Source organism: Lissotriton helveticus, chromosome 9, assembly GCF_964261635.1.
Source record: "Lissotriton helveticus chromosome 9, aLisHel1.1, whole genome shotgun sequence".
Lineage (NCBI taxonomy): Eukaryota > Metazoa > Chordata > Amphibia > Caudata > Salamandridae > Lissotriton > Lissotriton helveticus.
This window is the reverse complement of record NC_136070.1, coordinates 987,512,761-987,535,359: the sequence shown is the minus strand read 5'-3', so window position 1 is coordinate 987,535,359 and position 22,599 is coordinate 987,512,761. Positions and strand designations below refer to the sequence as shown.

General features: G+C 43.8%; 1 protein-coding gene across 1 annotated transcript in view; it reads left to right on the top strand.

Annotated features, from left to right (window-relative positions):
- Positions 1–19,482, top strand: part of DOCK3 (dedicator of cytokinesis 3) — a 1,382,531-nt gene extending 1,363,049 nt beyond the window's left edge. Inside the window, exon 53 of the mRNA XM_078661294.1 lies at positions 16,628–19,482. Within this exon, the coding sequence (XP_078517420.1) occupies positions 16,628–17,137 (510 nt within the window). The 3' untranslated portion in view covers positions 17,138–19,482. The remainder of the gene's footprint in view (positions 1–16,627) is intronic.
- The last annotated feature ends 3,117 nt before the right edge of the window (positions 19,483–22,599 follow it).

Below are 22,599 nucleotides of genomic sequence, written 5' to 3'. Positions count from 1 at the left end.
GAGTTTCCAAGGTGGCTATCGTTCAGCAACGCTTTTCATCGCGAGTGGAGCTCAGATCTGCTGTACACTTTTCCACCCATACCACTCCTGCCCACGGTACTGTAGAAGATCAGGAGCAACCGGGCCCAAGTCATTCTTGTAGCGCCGGACTGGGCGAGGAGAGTCTGGTATCCAGAGCTTCTGAAAATGAGCATCAATCCTCCGATCAGGCTGCTCCTTCAGGAGGATCTTCTGTCGCAGAAGCAGGGGAGGGTTCTCCACCCGAATCTGTCAACTCGGTGTCTCCATGCGTGGAGATTGAGCAGCAGCAGTTGATACCTTTTTACTCCCCCCTCCCAAAAGTATGTAATGTTATTCTGTCGGCCAGGCAGCCCCTCACTAAGAGAGTATACGTCTGCCGTTGGCAGAAATTTGTTATAAACTGTACAGAAAGGTCGATTGACCCTCTTCCTGCTTCTCTTTCTGCTGTCTTTTTGTTCCTTCTGACCCTTGCCCAGCAGGGCTCTTCCTTGGAAACTCTCAAGGGTTACCTTTCTGCTCTGTCCGCTTTTTTGCGGCTGCCAAATCAGCACTCTCTCTTTAAATCTCCCATTGTGCATAGATTTCTAAAGGGGATGGCTCATCTGTTTCCACCTACGCCCTTTGTTATGCCACAGCAGGGCCTTAATTTGGTCCTCACCTATCTGATGTGCACTCCCTTTGAGCCTCTGCATAATTGTCCCCTCCGGCTGTTGACCTTCAAAACAGGCTTCTTGGTGGCGATTACATCGGCCCAGAGGGTAAGTGAACTGCAGACGTTATCTTGCTCACCTCCTTATCTTATGTCCTTTCCAGACCAGGTGGTGCTTCACACTGAGCATCCTTTTTACCAAAGATTGTGACCCCTTTTCATCTCGATCAGTCCATCACATTGCCCACCTTCTCTAGTACCATGCATCAGTCTAAGGAAGAGGAGCTTCTCCATCAGCTGGACCCAAAAAGAGCATTTTCATTCTACCTTGACCGCACAAAAGAGTTCTGGGTGGATGACCAACTCTTTGTGGGGTATATGGGAGCAACAAAGGGAAGGGCAGTGCAGAAAAGGAACATCTCTCCTTGGGTCATTCTCTGCATCAAATTCTGCTTTGCCCTGGCTAAGAAGAAGCATCCCCCTGAGGGATTAAGGGCCAATCCCACCAGGGGAAATGCTGCGACTGTGGCCTTGGCTCGGGGTGTCCCAGGTCAAGACATATGTCAGGCGACAGCGTGGGCTTCATTACACAAGTTTGCAAGACACTACTGCCTGGACAGTCAGGTCCATAGAGAAGGGCACGTTGCCCGCTCGGTCCTACCGGACTTTCTAGTTTAAGGTATTGGTCCGCACCCACCTACGGAATGGTATGCCTTGGGTATATAAAATTCAAAGGAAAGGAATCTGCAGTATGAATAGAAGAGACCTAACAGTGGGACCTTCTTAGAAACAGCACCTAACAAATAACCCCAATAATTGATTAGTACCCCTAATATTTAAATGTGGGTTCGTGTGCACACTGAAAAGCACCCACTGTAACAGTGCTAGTTCCCTAAGGAACTGAATCAATTGAACATAACAGCACAGGTGCACACAACATTTGGCATTTGATTTATACTTTCAATAAGTCACGGAAAATGAAGTTCCTCGTTTTGATTTCTTTATTTCAAAAAAGATTGAAGCACCATACAGCCGACGCATTTCGTCCCTTAGAGGGACTTCTCAGGGCGGATAAATACAAACATATAAACAAACATATATAAGACACCTATAAAAAAACATATATACAAATATATGTACAAAACAATTTATATACATATATATATACATATTAAACATCTGGTTTTAAAAAACAAAACACAACAATATGATTTCTAATGTTTTCAAATCCTGTTGTGTAGATTTTCTGGACATATGTACAAACATAAGCAGACAGACAGCATGAACAGTAGTATATGGAGAAATATGATGTTATAACATTCAACATATCTAAATTGGGTTACAACATACCCATTGCATCGGAAACGTCATGTACTGTAACAAAAGTCCATAAGGTTATTAATGAGGGATCAAAGAGAAAGAGAGTACGTGGGATTTGAAAGAAACAGAGGGAGGAAGTAAGATACAGATATATAGAAAAAAGGTGAGCAGAAAAGAAGGTGTTTGTCAATGGAGGGTTAGGGGGCATTGAAGCAGATAAGAAAAAGAGAAGAGATAATGGTGTCACTCATACGTAAAAGCATCCATGGGAGACAGAGAGAAGTCTCCGTCTCTATCCCCCCCAACATATTTGGCAAAAGATGTCCCCTGCCCTGTGCCAGAAAGATCAAATGAAGAGAGGGCAAGCCTGGGCACCAGTAACCAGCAGTGAAAGAGGCGATTATTTTATCAAAACAAGCTGGAAGAAGTGATTTAGACTTAGACAGTAATAATATGTGGGCAAGGAAAGAGATTTAGGAGGTCCAGTCAAGAAATTACCTTCTGCTGATGGAAATTGACTTTGAGTGAAGATGGAAGATGAAGCTCTAAAGGAGTAGCACCGCAACAGACTGAAGAAGTTCCTCTAAGGGACGAAACGCGTTGGCTGTATGGTGCTTCAATCTTTTTTGAAATAAAGAAATCAAAGCGAGGAACTTCATTTTCCATGACTTATTGAAAGTATAAATCAAATGCCAAATGTTGTGGTGCACCTGTGCTGTTATGTAAGGAATCTGCAGGTCGAAGTCTCTATCAGATGAACCAGTTACCTACCTTCGGTAACGCATTATCTGGTAGAGACTCTATCTAACTGCAGATTCCTTACAGCCCCAACCATGCTTCCCTGCTTTGTGGACTAATATTGTAAACCTAGGGTTACTCCCCTTTCAGGGCCCTAGTCTGGCACATGACTACTTCAGTTACTTCGTGGCTCTGTACTTCTGGTGTGAAAAAAACTAAATGTACTGATGTCAAGCGGAGCTGAATGGAGCGATCCAATGCCGTGAGCAAAAGGTATTGCTCAGCAAAAGTTTACAGATCCAGCCTGAAGTCTGGGAAATTCAAAGGTAAGGAATCTACAGCTAGATAGAGTCTCTACCAGATAATGTGCAACAGAAGGTAAGTAACTTGTTCTTTACTGTTTGAAGTTTTGCACAAATACTTTACACATTGAATCTAAGTTCAGCCTGACTGCTCTGTGCCGAGCTACCCGGGGGTTGAGTACAGGTTAATTTGGGGTTTGCTTGTGCCTTACTCTGACTAGGATAGTGGTTGCTGCTTGACCATGGCTCATACTCCAGTCAACCATTAACCCAATTTCTAACAGTCATCTACAAAAACCAAACACCGTTTTTGACATGCCAGAAAGCACCTGGTCCTGAGTAGAGGAACATATGGACTTTGGGTGTGGCCAATCCGTGCCACGGGCTACCCCATACAGAGAACCAGCCACTACTTCATGGATGCAACTACCCCAGCAGATGAGGATAAAAAGGCGGAGGCACAGAACAGAGGAAGCAATGCCATAGCACCCGAGGCAGCCACTACCAATGTAACTAGAAGAATCTCCCAGATCTGCAGTGGTGAAGGGGGTACCATGACCTCTGTTTAATATACAGGCCTTTCACAGTAATCTGTGGCCCCAGCACACTGAATTGGTGCTAGGAACTGTAGGCCATGAGAAGCCTGCTCCGCTGTATTGTCCTAACTGTTGTGGGTGTTAATGTTGAGTTTCTCTTTCAGGTGACAGATTCTTCAAGTGTAGGGAGCAGGGAGGGGAGTCTGGCAGCACCATATGTGGATTTTAGTCTGTTTCTTTGTTTTTGCTTTCTGCATTTGAAGTGCCAGGTCTAACTCAGGTCCTTCTTCAAACACACAACACACAACACTAGCCACAATGGCCGCTGATCTAAGCCCAGGACCCCTATGCTGGCAGAACATCATTACCTTGAACATGAATGGGCTCAAAGACAGGATGAAATAGGGGGCTGATATTGCCTATGCCAAAAGACACCACCCAGCATCCCTTATGGTCCAGACAACACATCTGGGAATGGAGTGTTTCTTCTTGTGGAGGCATGGATAGTCGCGAGTATAACATTTGGTATATACTGGGTCTCTAGAGCAATGGCAGTATTGTTCAGAAGGACATTCCCCTTGGTATTACACAAGAACCACACAGACCCCCTTGGCAGTTCCTGATGATGATTAGTACTTTGGAAGGGCTAGAATGGTCCCTTGAAAGCTTACCCCCCCCCACGCCCGTTAGACTCAACACTAGATATCACAACTGCTAACCACCGCCTCACCAGGCTTTGCCCTGATAGGGTGAGTCATTAATGCTACGATGGACGCCACTGCATGACACAGACTCTGCCTCACAGGCTCCTGGTTCCATGTGCTTACGGACATTGGCTGACGCACTAGGCTGGTAGAAGCCTGGTGCCTGCACCACCAGGCAAAAAGGCTATACACATATTACTGCCCCCCTCAAGGTACCTTTTTCCGAGTGGACTTCTTCCTGATCCTTTCTACAGATGTCAGCTGCATCACACAGATGTATATTTTCCTAAGGGGTCTCTCAGATCATGCCCCAGTTTTATAGTATTACTGGCAGGGGGACGAGGACCAGGCGACTGAACGCCTGGTGGATTTTAGACTGCGAGATTGAAGACAATTTCCGAACTACAATCTCCAACTATTTCGAGCTCAATAAGGGACCAGCGCCTCATCAACTATGCTCTGGGAACCGTTCAAACAGTCCTTGGAGGGAGGGCCTTTTCACACATAAACAGGAAACCCCAATGTAGGGAGAGTGAGCTGCTCTGCCTTTGTAATGAGATCACAAAACTCGACCCAGTGATGTTGACCTCTCCCACACTGGATATGCAACGCATATTTGACTAGACCTGATTAGCTCTTAGACAGAGGCTCCTAGAGTCAACTCATCTTGGCTATCTCCACTCTTAGGGGATAATGTAGGAGATAGAAGACAAGGCGAGTAAACTGCTCTATTGGCTCACAATTATTAGTTGCCCATGCAGCTTAGTGACCAAGCTGAGGACCGTGAATGAGACAACAGTTAGAGGGGCAGAGCATTTCGCAATGGAGTTTACCTCACATTTTAAATCCCTGTAGACTTGATGAGAACCTCCTCCCACTGAACGAGAAAATCCCATTATATGGGACCTGCCACGGAGATCACTCATGATGGTGGAGAGAAAAGAGCTAGAAATCCCAATCAAGGCTGAGGAGATCCAGCATGAGATTTTGTTTATGCCCTCCGGGAAGACCCCATGCCCAAGTGGGTTCCCCCTAGAGCTTTTCAAAAGATGCTCCTCCCTACTGATCCCATACCTCCTGGTGTTAGATGGGTATGCCTTTGAAATGAGGAGATTGCCCAGAGACCTTCGGGGAAACAATCACAGTCATTCTTAAACAAAACAAGCCCATGGAGGGATATGGCTCCTACAGTCCCATCTCCCTTATTAATCTTGAAGTCGGAATTCTGTGTAAGGTGTTGGCCCCTGCCTCATTAAGGTGGTGCACTTGGTGGTCCATGCTGAATAAAACAGCTTTATGCCCATCAAGATCACGAGACACTTTCACCTCAACGTACATCCAGCTGTGGCCTGTGTGGATAGATTACGGGAGAGAGCTGCACTTCTCTTAGATGGCATTGAACGGGCATTTGATATAGTGCAGTCTCCCTACCTGCTGGAGGTCCTCCACCAAATGCTCTTTGGACCCAGGTTTTAACAGTGAGCATCCCTCCTATACATGAATCTCTGGGCCGAGGTTCTCACAAATGGAGCCCTGCCTCTGACCTTACCTATGGAAAAGGGCACCCGGTAGGGTTGCCGGCTTTCTGCTATATTCACACTGGTGATGGAGCCCCTCATGGAGCTTGTTCAAGTGGATTCTATACTCAGCGGTTTCAGGTGGGAAGGGTGGGCTCCCTATGGCGGGTAGGAGTGCACTGTTTGAGATGGTCTCCCTCCCCTTTTTGCTCTACGTATTACAACACTACGCTTACCCACTCCCACCCACCTTTTTTACAGATTTACAGAGGCAAATTATTAGCTTCCTTTGGATGGGGAAAATACCAGGGGTGTCCTAAAAATGTTGTTTTTCCACTATGAGGCAGGTCTGGACTGGTCAAATGTAAGATTGTATTATTGGGCCTCACAATTAGTCAATATCAATGACTATCCAAGCAGACATGGGCGACCCTACCCACAGACTGGAGTTAGACATACTTCAACCACACAGCATACTCGCTTTGCTTTAGAACAAGTTCCTCTTTTACTTATTAACTTGGGTCACCCACGTCCACATGCTGGTATGCAGCTCTCCGCCAAATGAAATGGTTCTGCACCATCACAGAGGCGACTCCCCTGTGGCAGGGAACATGACTGTCAGAGATAGTGGGTTTAGCGGGGTTCCACAGCTTGGGTCTTATAGGTATCTCCACACCCGGAGATGCCTGGGAGACGGTCATGTGAGATCAATTCAGGAACTGGCAACAGAATTCCACCTCCATTCCTCCAAGGTCTACCAGTAAGTACAACCATGACACGCCCTCAAAGGCTATAGGGAGAAACTGAGAGCACTTCCTTGGTGTAACCCCTTAGAGTGTAAACTTATAACTGAGGATTTGGGAAAGGGTGCCATCTCCCACTATACAAATCCTTAGTAACCAATACACCAGACCCCTGACAAACCTGACAAACCTGACAAACCTGAGGATGAGGTGGGAGACAGATGTGCGAGCCCTAGATGACAAGGAGTGGGCCGAGGCTAAAATGGCACCTAAACTGCGAGAAGCGGCCATTACAACGCCGCTGTTTCCACGCATAACCATAAACACGCATGCATTACAAAGCATGCGTGGTTACCACGAATAGCCTTTACCATGCATACCTTTACTACGAGATACGTAGTAAAGGCATGTGTGCTGAAGGTTACAAAAAAGGCGGGGCTTGGGGGGTCTCCCCACCAATCCCCCCCAAAAAAAGAAGAAAAAAAACGCACCTGTTTCCGTCGTTTTCAGTTAAAGAAGAAAGAAATGTGGAGGCAATTGGTGTCGTTAGAGGAAATGGAAAGACACTTCCGCTTCCTCTTTACGACATGAAACGCATATCGGAAGTGCTTGGAGTGGAGAGGACGTGAAGAGGTAAGGGGGAATGAGGGTGTCATGTCGTGCAGGGGTAAATTTTAAGTGTTCATTTTTAGATTTAATTTGTAGGGATTGGAGATATCCTTTAACATGAAAATGCCATTAACATGCGTAGTTTAACAACGAAAATCATTTTAAAAGTATGGGTGTTAAAGGCATTTTCGTGGTAAAAGATAAGTGTGGTGAAGGCATTCGCATTGTAACCATGCGTGGTAAAGGCATGCTTTGCAACTGAATGCATTGTAACGTCATACAACCCTAAACTGCTAGGAATTTCCATGTGATTCCACCTCATACAATTTGAATATGTTATGTTATGTTATTCATCACTTATAGCGCGCACAAATACTCAGGAGTGTCCTGGCGCGAGAGCCAACTACAGGAGACAGGAGAAAAGGCGTTAGGAGGGTCTGTACGTTAGTTAAAAAGCAAGGTCTTTAACTACTTTTCAAACAACCTGAGATCCTGAGTGTTTCGCAGTTCATATGGAAGGGCATTCCAAGCTTTGGCCGCCTTGAAGTAAAGAGAACTGCCCCCGCTCGAGCGAAGCGAAAGCGGGGGATAACTGCAAGGGATTGTGCTGCTGATCTCAGATGTCTGTGGGGCGCATAGAAGTCAAAGCATCTCCTCAGATATGGCGGCTCAGATATGTATAGGACGCCGTGAACAAAACGCATTGCACCACAGGGAGCCAATGCAAGTCCCAGAGATGTTGCCTTGTACTTGATCTGCCAGGGATGTCCAACAACACTCTTGCTGCTGCATTTTGAATAGTTTGCAGCTTTTTTAGCTGGTATCCGGGAAGGCCAATATATAAAGCATTGACGTAATCAGAATGTGACAAAATGAGGGCATGAGTCACCATTTCCTTAGCCGATCTGGGTAGCAGTGGCAGGAAATTTCTAAGTGATTTCAGTGTGCCGAAGCACACTCCGGCCAGTTTTTTTTTTATCTGCGGTGAGAATCTGAGGTCCTCACTAAACCAGACCCCCAGATTCTTCACTGGACTGCCTGTTGAGTTTGGCCTGGGGTAGTCTGCAGGCCAAAGGTCATCTCTGAAATGGGAAGGAAAAGACCCATATAGAAGAACCTCAGACTTGTCCTGCATTTGAGCTGAGCCCTTGCAAGCCAGCTAAAAACGGCAGAAAGGCAATTTTTGGCTAAGTCCGGGGACAAATCTTTTTCTTTCCATGTAAAGAGGAGCTGAGTATCATCAGCATAAGCTATGATATTCGCTCCCAGCTCCTCCGCCAGATAGATTAGAGGTGTGATGTAAACGTTGAAGAGAAGGGGGCTCAGAGTGGAACCTTGTGGAACTCCTGTAGTCACCTTTCTTGTGGTCGAGGAAAACGGGGGCATATTTAAACTGATTTATTATTCCCCTGCCCTACTATGGCAGATTGTGCATGCCAGAGCTCCCGAGTACTGTTACCTGCCACTTCTCTGCAGGCTCATTTTACCATGTGATATGGGATTGTCCAGAGGCGCAGAACTACTGGAAAGTTGTCAATGGAATTGTTGAGTGTGTAGTAAGTAGGCGATTAGCTGTAGTCCCCAAAATGCCACTGCTGGGCAGCATGGACACATTGAGGGGGTCTCATTCTTAATGCTCATTCATTGCGGTGGCCCAATTGGTGGGCAAGAGATTTGGCCAGGCATGGGAGAGGGAAGAGGGCCCTCCATTGGATGAATGGATCAGGGGCATGGACCAGTGTGCAGCAATGGAAGAACTGGTATACAAATCCAGAGGAGTGCTCAAAAACACAAAAGAATATGGGCCCCTTGGACCGAATATGCTGCGGGCTCGCACTGACATTGATTCTAATGTGAGACGAGGTAAGAATATTAATACACCTGAGATATAGGATTTTGCAGGTTATACAGGCCTAAAAGAGGTTGTATTACTTGTAAAAACCACCCTGCGCACAAATGCGCGGCCCTTATGGGGCCGATATAGTAACCGTATGATTTATATCTGTTTGTAAAATTAATAAAAATCCACTTCCTTTCTCACAAAATTAAAATTAGGATTTGTGGAATTGTATCTGTTCTAAATGCAGGGTTGGGGGTAACTAAATGGGTGTGTGCAGATGGGCCATAAGCAGTGATCATTGAAACTGTTGTTAGCATCCATAGAGTTCTAATATTTTAGAGCTTGGCAGGTATTTCCATCTTTGTTCGCACACCTAACACTACTTTCAAAAAAGGTTAGAGTAAGTGAATAAATGTTCCTCCAAATGTTCATGTTTGTTGTTGATGTAGGAAGAGTGCATTGCCCACAGTGATAGATTCGCCTGTGACGAAAAAATATTATGGGGCATATTATCAAGCCTGGGCGATAAAATTATCGCCGCTTTATCGGCCGAAAACGGCCGATAAATCGGCGATAATGGGCTTGATAATATGCTCTATGGAATTCCAATCGAAGCCCATATTAGATATCGAACATGGGCTTCGATTGGAATTCCATAGAGCATATTATCAAGCCCATTATCGCTGTTTTATTGGCAGTTTTCGGCCGATAAAGCGGCAATAATTTTTTCGCCCAGGCTTGATAATATGCCCCCATGTTTTACATGCATATCATCTCATGGACATTGTCCAATTGGCCTAGTTAGACTCTAAATCAGAAAGCATGAAAGAAGATGAATACTCAAGGAAAATATGGACTGTCAGAGATTTTCAGAACTACTCCGGACTGTTGTCAAAGGAAACTTCCCATTAGGTTTCTGTTGAGACTGAAAGCATTATGGACAAAGAAAAATTAGGGGCCTCATTTTTGAGGCTGTGCGTCACTTTTACGCCACTGGTGCGTCACTTTTTGTGACGCACCAGCAACGTAAAAAATGTGCCTTGTTGCACCAAATTTACAAAGTGACGCATCTAGGTCTAAACTACACCGCTGTTGAGCGGGTCTTTAGTTGCTATCTTTGGGGTGGGAGCCATCTTGGGGGAGGAAGTGCCGGGTCGGGACGACATTTTTGTTGACAGGCTAGTTGCTGCCTGACGACCTCGCACGCTCGAGGCCATTTAAACCTGCCCCCATGCAAGCGCGCAGCGGGCGCGACGTGGGCGCGCCGGAGGCTCGCCAGAGGCAAGCCCATCTGTGCCCATCCGTGACCAGACGGGACCCGGGGCCACGACCCCTGGCCCGCGTATTACCTACACGAGCGGTGAGTTAGGGGCTTTGAATTATACTAATACTGCTATCAGTCAAGGATGTGCAGCTATTCTCGAGCAGGAGGGATTGCTCATTGCCCACAGTTCCCACCTAGGTCGGAAGGATACTGCCAAGGTCCAAAGCCTACGCTATGGTCTTCTTAACACACGCTCCCTGCAACGACATAACTTAGAGGTTTTTTCCCTTCTGGAAGAAGGAGAATTAGATCTTTTAGGAATAACTGAAACATGGCTAGAAGATTCCTCAATGCCGGATCTCGTAGCTTCTCTGCCATCTGATTTCTTGGCACTTTTCCATAATAGAACGGAAGCTAGGAGAGGGGGAGGTGTGGCCCTTCTGTATGGCTCACGCCTATTGGGCGAAAGGTTTTTGACCGAAAATTTGGCTGGCGCTGAAGTGATGGGTGTCAAGCTGAAATTAGGGACTGACTGCCTGATTATTTTGTTAGTATATCGCCCCCCGTGGACTTCGCCAGATTTTCCCGACTTGTTCATAAGATTGGCCCAGGACATCCGCTCGAGATATGATAAAGTAGTGATAATGGGCGATTTCAACTATCACTGGGAGAAGGTCCCGAAAGATGCTCAGGCGGTACAGATTGAGGAGGCGTTAACCTCTTTGGATCTGGTTCAACAAGTAAAGGGTCCAACACATGCTAAGGGACATGCCCTAGACCTGGTATGGATGACAGTCCCTGCGCAGGGCGCGGCAACGGCCCAGCCATGTGTATGGTCCGATCACCATTTGGTGAGAGGTGAGCTACTAGTGGACAAACAAATAATAACAACTAGAGGAGGGTGGAAGGCAGTTAGGAAGTGGAATAACATCGATGGAGACAAAATGGTACATCTACTTCGAACCAACCCCCCCTTAATAACCGGACAGATAATCCAGAGCTCCTTTGTAGGGAACTCATGGATAAACTCACTAAGGCCACGGACAGAGTAGCACCAATCCGCAGGATGAACCTAGTGGATAGAAGACGAGGGGCCCCATGGTATAATGAACTACTTAGAGGAAAGAAACGTGGGCTACGTAAACTGGAAAGAGCCTGGCGCAAGGATTATAGTTTTGACTCTCGGAGCAGATACACACTGGCTCTCGCTAGCTATAAGCAAGCAATTATAGCTAGAAAGTCCGAGTTTTATGAGGAGAGGATTACATCTGCTATGAATCCCCAGAAAGAAGTCTTCCGAGTCCTTACGGAACTCAGGAAAAACAAGGCACAGACTCCGGACTTTATTCAGGAAGACTGCCAAATATTCCAGGACTTTTTTACCAACAAAATTATTGACCTGGTCACTGAAATTACGGCGACTCCCAAAATTGACTGCCCGCCGTTGGTCATTCCAGTCAGAACACCAGCGACAACCTTATTATCTACTTTACCCTGGATTACAAAGGAGAGGTTGTCTTTTCTTATGGGGCGGGTTAAGTCGGGCTCCAGGTTGGATCCGTGTCCACCTGAGGTGTTTAAACTTGCACTCCCTGGTATAGAGAAAGATGTGCTGAGTCTTCTAAACCTTTCTTTACAGGTTGGACAAGTGCCTACCTCCTTTAAGGAAGCTCGGCTGATCCCCCTGCTAAAAAAAACGGGGGCGGACGTGAAATGTCTGAAAAATTTCAGACCAATTTCCCAGCTACCGTTCCTGGCGAAAGTATTGGAGCAACACGTCCTTACCGCTTTGTCGGAACACCTGGAAAGCAACATGTTGTTAGAGCCGAATCAAGCAGGCTTCCGTGCAAATCATAGCACGGAGCTTGTCATGCTGTCGATTGTAGATGAGCTTAGGAACAGAGCAGACAAGAAAAATCCGGGTGCCCTGGTGCTGCTGGACCTCTCCGCGGCATTTGATACTGTGTGTCATGAACAACTATTGTCACGGATGAGGGGATTCGGCATTCAGGGCACAGCACATGCATGGTTCACATCCTTTCTTCAAGGGAGGATGCAGAGAGTGCAATTAGGTGACATGTTATCCACCGCAACTTCGATCACCTGCGGAGTTCCGCAAGGGTCTGCTCTGTCACCCCTTTTGTTCAACATATATCTACAGCCTTTGATTCTAATGCTTAATCAAATGAACTGCCAGGTATATAACTACGCGGACGACACCCAAATTATCATTCAATTGGATGATAGCCAGGATGCCTTTGCTAGATTGCAAAACATTCTGAGAAGTACAGCTAATTGGATGTCCGGGAACTCCCTAAAAATCAATCCGGACAAAACCGAGGTGTTGCCAATCACCATCGCTGGCAACCCTTGGAGTGATCAATTTTGGCCTAGGGAGCTGGGCATGCCCCCGGAACCGGCGGCAGTGGTCAAGAGCCTGGGCATCCATGTGGACAGTAAACTGTCCATGAAAAAGCAAGTTACAGCTGTGGTGGGCACCTGTGTCGGCCTCCTCCGACAACTTAGGAAAGTTTCCTCGTTGCTTTCTTTCTCCACCTTGAGGAGTGCGGTTTCTGCTATGATTTTGGCTAGGCTGGACTATGGCAATTCGTTGTACATAGGACTACCACAAAAACTCTTAAATAGAATGCAGATTGTCATGAATGACGCCGCCAGACTTATTTTTAAAAAGCCGAGGAACACTCATGCATCCCCCTCTTGCGTGAACTACACTGGCTGCCAGTTAAGCAGAGGCTAATGTTTAAGGGGCTATGTATAGTTCACAAATCCCTTTATGGTAAGGCGCCCACCTACATGAAATCACGTCTGACTCTCTACAAACCGGGGAGGGTGCTCAGATCTGCAGAAGCCACCCTTCTTGTTCAGCCACGCTGTAGGCTGACTACGGTGGGTGGGCGTGCTTTTTCACACACACTCCCAGCTATGTGGAATAAACTGTCACTGGAACTGCGGAATGAGACTAATCTAATGTCCTTCCGAAAGAAATTAAAAACTGTGCTCTTCCAGCAAGCGTGGGGTGGTCTTTAATCTGCAACCAGATGTATCCTTATGTATTGCCTAGCGGACCCTGACAAAGCGCTTAGAGACCTCTGGGTTATAGTGCGCTATGTATATCAAATAAATAAATAAATAAATAAATAGGTAGATGCGTCACTTTCTAAACCCCTGCGCCACATTATACCTGCGCAAGGTATAATGTATGCAGGGGGGCGTTCTGACGCAAGAAAAGGTCATAGAAGTGACGCAGTGAAATCTATAAGATTTCACTGCGCCACTTCTAGGACTCAAATGCGTCAATTTCTTACGCCTGACTCACAGCAGGAGTAAGACTGACGCAGGCCCTTTCACATGGGGCTTGCCCCATGTGAAAGGACACATTGCTGGAGTTGCGTCACTTTTGTGGCACATTCCAGCAATGCGTCACTTTTGCGCCTACAGATACGTCAGAAATACTGACGTATCTGTAACTCCTTGCACAATGATGCGTCATACTGTAAATATGACGCATCATTGGTGTCGCACGGGGGGCGCAGTGAAAAGTGACGCATCGCTGTTTTCACGCAGCGATGCGTCACTTTTCATAAATGAGGCCCACATTGCTGGAGTTGCGTCACTTTTGTGGCACATTCCAGCAATGCGTCACTTTTGCGCCTACAGATACGTCAGAAATACTGACGTATCTGTAACTCCTTGCACAATGATGCGTCATACTGTAAATATGACGCATCATTGGTGTCGCACGGGGGGCGCAGTGAAAAGTGACGCATCGCTGTTTTCACGCAGCGACGCATCACTTTTCATAAATGAGGCCCTTGGAGTCTTCGAATCGAAGAGTCAACTGGCCAGGGTTCCCTTTGAAATTAAATTTATACCATGACACACATAGGGTTCTAGAGTTTGTGTTGGGGCAATATTCACAAAATGCGTAGAAGATGACTAGCTGATCTCACAGGGTCAAGGTGGTGGTCTTTATGACTTTCTAAGATGTAAACTTTTCAACTGAGCAAGCTTACTTACAACTTCAAATGTCGAGTGTTAAACATAGTGCACGTCAACATTAGATATTGGCACATATTGTGAGCAATATTAGCATAAGAAAGAAAACATGGTTGAATGTTACATAATGGCATGTGATAGGACATTATTAATGCTACAAACAGTATGAATATTTACAAATTTGTTTTGTGGTGTGTTTAATTATTTCCATTTTTTTTTAACATTTTACACCCTTTTACAGTAGTAGGTTTTTCCAGAAAATTCCTGTCGAATTTTGGATTGCTTGTTGAATTATTTTTTACAGGTTAATCTGCCTTTTAGGGAACGGGTAAATAAAAGTTGCATACGTTTTTCAAACCCCGTCTAAACAAACAAATGAAGTTAGCGTTTTGTAACAGTCATATACAACCTTTGTAAAACTCCTGAATAACCCTTATAAATTTAAAAGCGACATGTCCAAAGTATAACGAAAATATACATGTTACCTAAGGAACAATCAAATAACGTCAATGTTTTTTTGGTCACAAGCAAGTTTCTTTGGGGCATATTTCCAAGGGTGGCGATAGGCAATTATCGCCGGTTTAGCGGCCATTTTCGGCCGCTAAGCGGCGATAATTCTATCGCTCTATTAGCAAGCTGTCGCTAACTGATGTTAGCGACAGCTTTTAGGCAATAGCGAGCGGTTTGGGGCCCGCTTTGCATGTCAGCGATATTTATCGCTAATGACATGCAAAGTGGGCGTGCCCAACCTGTTAGCGACTGAAAGCAGTCGCTAACGTTGCTATCGCCTATTAGCAAGGCAGGCGTAGCGATGGAAATATTCCCGCTATCGCCAAAAACCAACGCCTGCTCAGACCAGTTCTTATCCATGTTATCCAATGGGAGGTGGATAACATGGTTAAGAGCATTTCGTCGCTAATGCGTGAATATCGCTGTTTTCTCAGCGATATTCACGCATTTCGCTGCGATCGCTGGATATTTTAGCACAATGGAGAAAAACGTTGCTAATAGCATGTTTTCTCCGCTAACATATCCAGCGATAAGCAGCGATAAAAAAATCATCGCTAAGCCTATTTAGCGATAATTATCGCTACTTGTTGGTAATATGCCCCTTAGTTATTTATTGGTTTACCAAACCACAAACCGTAACAGTTTTAAAAGGTATTTATAGCTTTTTAATAGATTCACTTTTGCAATTTATTTGCGTCTGATGATGAACAAGTAAAGATAAATTTGATAGAATGTTTCAATTTAAAAGGCAGGTTTTTAAATTGATGTAAAGGACTGGAAAAACTGTAGGCGGCAGACAAAAATCACCCGAAACAATCAATGCCCTTCATGATTATATACATTTTCACAATTCACCAAAAAGTACATATTCTGCTGAAAATGACAGCAAATATCTGATTATTGGATAAGATTTCCATACTAATTTGTGGAACTTGACATTTTCCAATTGATTACTTTTTTCTATTATGTCAAAAAGTTGGCAATAGCTTTGTTTTCTATTACTACAGCTGTTGTATTTGTAGTGAAAGAAATCAAACCTACTGTATAAGTACTAAGATTAGGCTGCTTCATGAATGCCGGTTGAATGAAATTTTCTGTGACAAAATATGGCCCTATTTTGTTTCTACTTGTATTCCTCAATTTTCTAGACAATTTTTATGTATCCACTTTTATCGTGATTCTAAACAATGCTGCTATTGCTTCTTTTTATAATCCCTCTCAATTTAAATATTTGTTCATTTATCACAGCAGTTCTCCTTTACTTTTTTTCTCAGCTATTTCCACATTCTATTCTCTCATTGACTCCCCTTGCCGTCAAAATAACTTTCTAAGTCTTGTTTACTTAAGCTTAGCATTACATTCCTTATATACTTTTTTGGATTCTTTTGGTTTCCTCTCTCCAATCACACCCTGCCTTGTGTTGGTGTTTTTCAACTCATGCAATTGTGCGTAATGTATTTGTGCACTCATATTTATGCTGTATTATTCTCTTTGTATCTTTTCCATACAGTCCCTTTCAAGTGTATCACTATGACTTTCATTCTTGCATGGCTTTATCTTTCCCTCTTCCTGAAATAATGTATACTTCCCATCTCACACTTATGTCCTTTTATTTCTCCATAGCTCTCATATATGCAACATTCTCGAGTTTTCCACTCTCCCCTTACAGATCCACAATAGCAATGTATTTATATATTATGCCTATTTAAATTACTTTTCCTAGACTCTTATACCTCCTCCTCTTTCATCTGTCTACATTTGTGCTCCTGATTAAACAAGATGTCCTCTAATTTTCTGTTTTGCTGTCACTTCTCTTTTCATATTAAAAGATTTAACACTTCTGTCTTCTTTTAACAGTCACCCCTGCACCCCATCCCTGCATCGCCTACCAGTCCCCAGTCTGGTCTTGATGGAAGTAACTCTACATTATCAGGGAGTGCCAGCAGTGGTGTGTCATCCTTGAGCGAGAGCAATTTTGGCCATTCTTCGGAGCCTCCACCACGCACAGACACCATGGATTCAGTCCCTAGCCAGGCTTGGAACACAGAGGAAGACCTAGAGACTGCCTACCTTCCTGTCCGCTACAGTCTGTCTGAGCCTGATGTCCTAGAATCAATGAAGCCACCACCCTGCCGAAGCCACTCAGCACCCACAGGAGTTCTTCCCCTAGATATTCCTGATCCCCCTGCACTGCCACCTAAACCGTATCACTCCCGTGGCTCTGGTGGAGACCATCTGGAGTGCATACCACAGGAAGACGAGTTCCGGCGTCGTCCAAGGTCACGCAAGTCCTGCCAGAGTACCACTTCTAGCTGTAAGGAGGAGCAGGCTAGGGTTGCTTGGGAACATGGTGTGGGTGAGCAGTAGACACCATAAGGACTCTGTGTGTCAGAGGTGCGAATGTTGGGCAGGATAGCCCAGGGATGAGAAAGTCCGACCAGGAAAGGGAATGTTGGAGGTGTCCCCAAGGGTGGGGAAATGAAGAAGGAATGGAATGATAAATCCCATGATAGCATGCCGGCCATCTTGGCAAAGCAATTTCCAATATTATGGAAACTAATCGAAAAATCAAATGAAGGGGCCATTTAGGAAACAGTTTCACACACCACGCACTATTTGGTTTACAGAAGTGGGATAAGGTAGTTGTGTCTGATGACTGACCACACAGTCAATCATCATTTTACTAAACATGAACACCTGATGTTTCTTTTATGTTTAACAACTCGGATATTGCCAGATGTTAGAACAAAAGATGTTGGAAACATTTAATTTTTTTTAGAAATAATATCAGAGTTATTTTTCAGATATTTAAAAGCTTCCCTTTTTGAATTTTTATTATTCAATAAAATGTCACTGGTCCCCGTATATGGATGCTATTACTACACTTACTTGGAAAATATCCGCTCAAAGATGGCTACTAAGCTCCCATGCTTATAGATTGGGCTTTACTATTCTAGTCCACTTTTGATTTCCCTATCCGGGGGATCAACATCCATATTCTAACGCTGTTAAGCTCATATGTGGCGTGTGTACTGACGTTGTGCGCGCATGCCATGTCGCTGCTTTACTTGATATCATTTGGGTGGGGCTGGAACCTTTGGTTCAAACCTATTTTTTTAAAATGTATTTTTTACTGTTGCAGCTGAAGGGAAGGGGGAGGGAGATGGGGGATCCTAATCTCTCCTGCAGTGCCACCATTCATGGGTATAAGATATGCACTGATCTGCAGTGAAGGTTCTTGCAGGAAACAACAAAAACGTGTAGAATACAAGGGTGAACAAGACGCAGTTCAAGTGTGTCTATGTAGAGATCCCTTGCTATTGGTGTAAGTGTCCTTAAATAGGGGCACAAGGCTAGATGAGAGCTTGAATGGCTTTGTGGTGATGCTAGAAATGTGAAAGAAGTGTTAGAGAATGTTTGGGGTGAAAAGCGAATGTTGTTGGTTGAGGAGGTGTACTTTGAACAGAAGACCATTAACATCAATTTACTATCATGTTGCTGACCTGCAACAAACAATACCCTGGTGAGGAAGCTGGGAGTGCAACAGATGCACGCTGGTCCCTACTATTCTTATGCGTCCAAACTTGGGTTTTTCATATATTGTGCCTGTCACTGCCGTCCATACAGTGGCTGAGAGGCCAGAAGTTGTGGCACATAAACAGGATTACTGTTAAGGCAGAGAAGTTCCGAAATTTGAAGGTACACTTAGAGTGGCAGCTGGAACGAAAACAGGTCCATTAAGGTCGGTCCTTTTGTTCTAACTATGAACACAAATAAAAATATATTTTTTAAATATTGAAAACTATGCAAGGGTGTGGGAACAACATGCATTTCGATGGGAAGGGATTTATAGACCCAGATGCACCAATGAATACACAAGTCACATATGCCTACTCTAGGTAATCTCAAGAGAAACACAACTGCAAAAGGTGCAAACTCATTATTGTATAATCAGTGTGTATTGCCTTGGCACATTCCAACATAAAATATTCTAAAATAGTGGCAATACGAACCGGAAATGTGGAGGGGCCTGACTCCTCATTGAAATGCATTTAGCAGCACTGATTGTTAGATCTCAAGCATAATGCTGTTCCTCTTAACTGGAGACACTTAGCTGGTGTATGCTGGGACGTGCAAATTGCACATCTGTGGATTTCTTTCAGACATTGGTGTAACATGCAAAATCTATGTCTTGGTTTCCTGGACTTTTAAGCAAGCATGAATAACATTTGCACTTTTTAAAAGGAAGAATGCTTACCTCATTCTAAATCGTCAAGTTTAACAATTACTGATTTTTAAATGGTTTGACTAAAGATATTGCAGTTTTTGATTCTTCAAGGCAAGACTACAGAAATATCAATTTATTGAGAAGTTTTCTTTTGAAAACATCATTTTCATAAAATCACAAATATTGATCCTTTCTCGTGATAGGAACATCATATTTGAACATCGCCTTTAAAGCACATACTTAAACATTGAAGTTAATCGATCTCACAATAAATGTACTCTTAAAAAGTAATATTACAACTTTAAAAGCACATTTGCATGGTATGACACAGCTCATAAAACATATCATCCATCTGGGTATTTCTAAAACCTGAGAAATCAAGGATTTGAATTCATGTACTTAAAAATTCCCCAGTTGCAACCATTTTCACTCCTTCAGTCCGTTAGTCACGCAGGGACCATACCTTGCAAATAAAGATTTTAAAAAAACAGATAATAAAATTAGGGAAATGCATCTTTTATGAAAAGAGAAACGTAATGAACACGTGAATTAAGAGTGTGCCTTGATAGTTTTAAGATGGGGTGGACATGGATGATGTGCAAAGGTCTCAGCACTGTGTGAAAGACAAGGGGGAAATATTTAAGATCCAGATCTGTGGGAAGATAGAGTTGATGAAAACTGGAAGCTATTGAAGACAGTCCTTGCCGGCAAGAGGTATGAGGCGTATCTCAGAGAGGTCTCTGCACCTAGAATCTGAGAACTCTCCCTGGTTGCTCCTTATGACCTGAGATGTATCAGATTTAACGTAGCTTCCTGTCTATTACATAGGTAGTCCACATTTTTATAATTTGAGAAGTGTACATTTTGAACCCTTTTACAATATTTGTATTACATTTGTTTCTATAAACAAACAGAAGAAAATAAATACAAATGACTTTTGGGTGAAAGCATAGACGTGCCACAGAACAGATATCAAGTTGCTGGATTCCGCAAGAATCCGTAAGTTTCAAGAATGAGGGCAACACATATAACTCTTTAGCATTTGCGCCCCACAGATAACTGATAGATTTCCCTCTTTAACTCGATCTCTTTCGTTGCATGGGTGGTGCTGAAGAGTGCTTTGTGAGGTGTTTCTGGACCAAATGCCTATATTTTGCCTTCTCATGTGTAAAAAGTAATATTACAACTTTAAAAGCACATTTGCATGGTATGACACAGCTCATAAAACATATCATCCATCTGGGTATTTCTAAAACCTGAGAAATCAAGGATTTGAATTCATGTACTTAAAAATTCCCCAGTTGCAACCATTTTCACTCCTTCAGTCCGTTAGTCACGCAGGGACCATACCTTGCAAATAAAGATTTTAAAAAAACAGATAATAAAATTAGGGAAATGCATCTTTTATGAAAAGAGAAACGTAATGAACACGTGAATTAAGAGTGTGCCTTGATAGTTTTAAGATGGGGTGGACATGGATGATGTGCAAAGGTCTCAGCACTGTGTGAAAGACAAGGGGGAAATATTTAAGATCCAGATCTGTGGGAAGATAGAGTTGATGAAAACTGGAAGCTATTGAAGACAGTCCTTGCCGGCAAGAGGTATGAGGCGTATCTCAGAGAGGTCTCTGCACCTAGAATCTGAGAACTCTCCCTGGTTGCTCCTTATGACCTGAGATGTATCAGATTTAACGTAGCTTCCTGTCTATTACATAGGTAGTCCACATTTTTATAATTTGAGAAGTGTACATTTTGAACCCTTTTACAATATTTGTATTACATTTGTTTCTATAAACAAACAGAAGAAAATAAATACAAATGACTTTTGGGTGAAAGCATAGACGTGCCACAGAACAGATATCAAGTTGCTGGATTCCGCAAGAATCCGTAAGTTTCAAGAATGAGGGCAACACATATAACTCTTTAGCATTTGCGCCCCACAGATAACTGATAGATTTCCCTCTTTAACTCGATCTCTTTCGTTGCATGGGTGGTGCTGAAGAGTGCTTTGTGAGGTGTTTCTGGACCAAATGCCTATATTTTGCCTTCTCATGTGTATCCACTCTACGCCTTTTGTTTCTTCCTGATTACTTCTCACCTGTAGGAAGCATAAGGCTCTGTGTCTTAGTTTGGGAAGAAAGAGACAACAACGGTGGCAATTAAAAACACAGACTGCAAAAGAATCTTTTTTACAAAAACATAGGGACTTATTTTTAGTTGGGCAATGAATATTGTTGAATGTGTAAGATATTGCATGATACCTTGTCTGTCCAACCATTATGTTTCCTGCTAGTTAACAAAAAAGCAGAGTAGCCAACAGTTCTACCACCAGGAAATCCTGCTCTGCTGTGCAACCACATGTTGACATACATGGTGATAGAAAACCCACCCTATATGTGAGCATTTCAACATTGTACTTCATTTCCTGAGTCACTCAACAAAAAAATCGAAGTTGGTATGAGAGAGAAAACAGAAAAATGCCTTCCACACCCTAGAAGAAAACTCTCTGAGAAATAGACTCATAGCTTTGGGGGTTTGTCTTTGGAAAACAAAACAAAAATCTGACAGGTCCACCATGGCACAGCAGGGCAATAGCATTGGTTTATTTTGCAGAAGCGGCTCCCACGATGTGGGTGGGACATTCATGATGAAAAAAAAACCATTGGCCTAGCAATATACTTTACATACATATAGTGGTTGGGATGGCAGAAGTGGTACACGTGTTGCCACAGCAGGTTGGGGACCATCCAGCCTATTCCAATGCCAGCCCTGTAGATCGCAAGACAGAGGCTTGATCTTATATATGTATTTACCTACGGAGCTTTTAACCTGCACACAATCCGACCATTAAGCACTGGCCGCCAAGTATGACAAGAGTTAAAGTGGTAACACCAAATGTATGAGGAATGTGGCTTTTGAGTGAATTAGGTTGTAAACGCAGGTCGAACTTCGGATGGAGCTGGGAAAGAGCCTTTACAACAAGATTTTTACCAAGTTGTGCCTTTACTACGCATGTTTTTACCACATATGTACATTTACCATGCATGCCTTTACCATGCAATTAAGGTAAGTTATAGGGTCTGGGGGTCCCCCCCAAATACATTGTTTTTATAAATATAAACAATGTGTAGTAATGGAATGAGTTGTACAAGCATATACATTCTAAAAAAATGTGGGGTGAAAAAATGCATTGTAAAGGCATGCAAAAGATTTCCCTGTCATACAACCATCTGTGTATGTAAGGTCGAAATTTTGAGCGTGGAGTCTTACAACCCATATTTACTAAAGCATTTTCTCATAGACATAAAATGGGTAAGAACCATTGATAGTCCCTATGTTTTTAGAAAAGGTGTTTTTGCAGTCCCCATTTTCACAATGAATTAACAGATCGATGGCTTTGCGTCCTCGCCAGGATGTTTCCCCAGTTTTAGTATGGGACTGCAGCTGAATGTTTCCTTGTTGTCCATGTGGTGGGACGTCATGAACTTTGTAGGCATCCATGCATGCAAGTAAGGGGGGTCATTCCCATTATCATGTTGATAAAGTAATGCAAAAGGCTAGCACCTTCTGCTGGCCGGCCACTTACACTACCACTAACAATT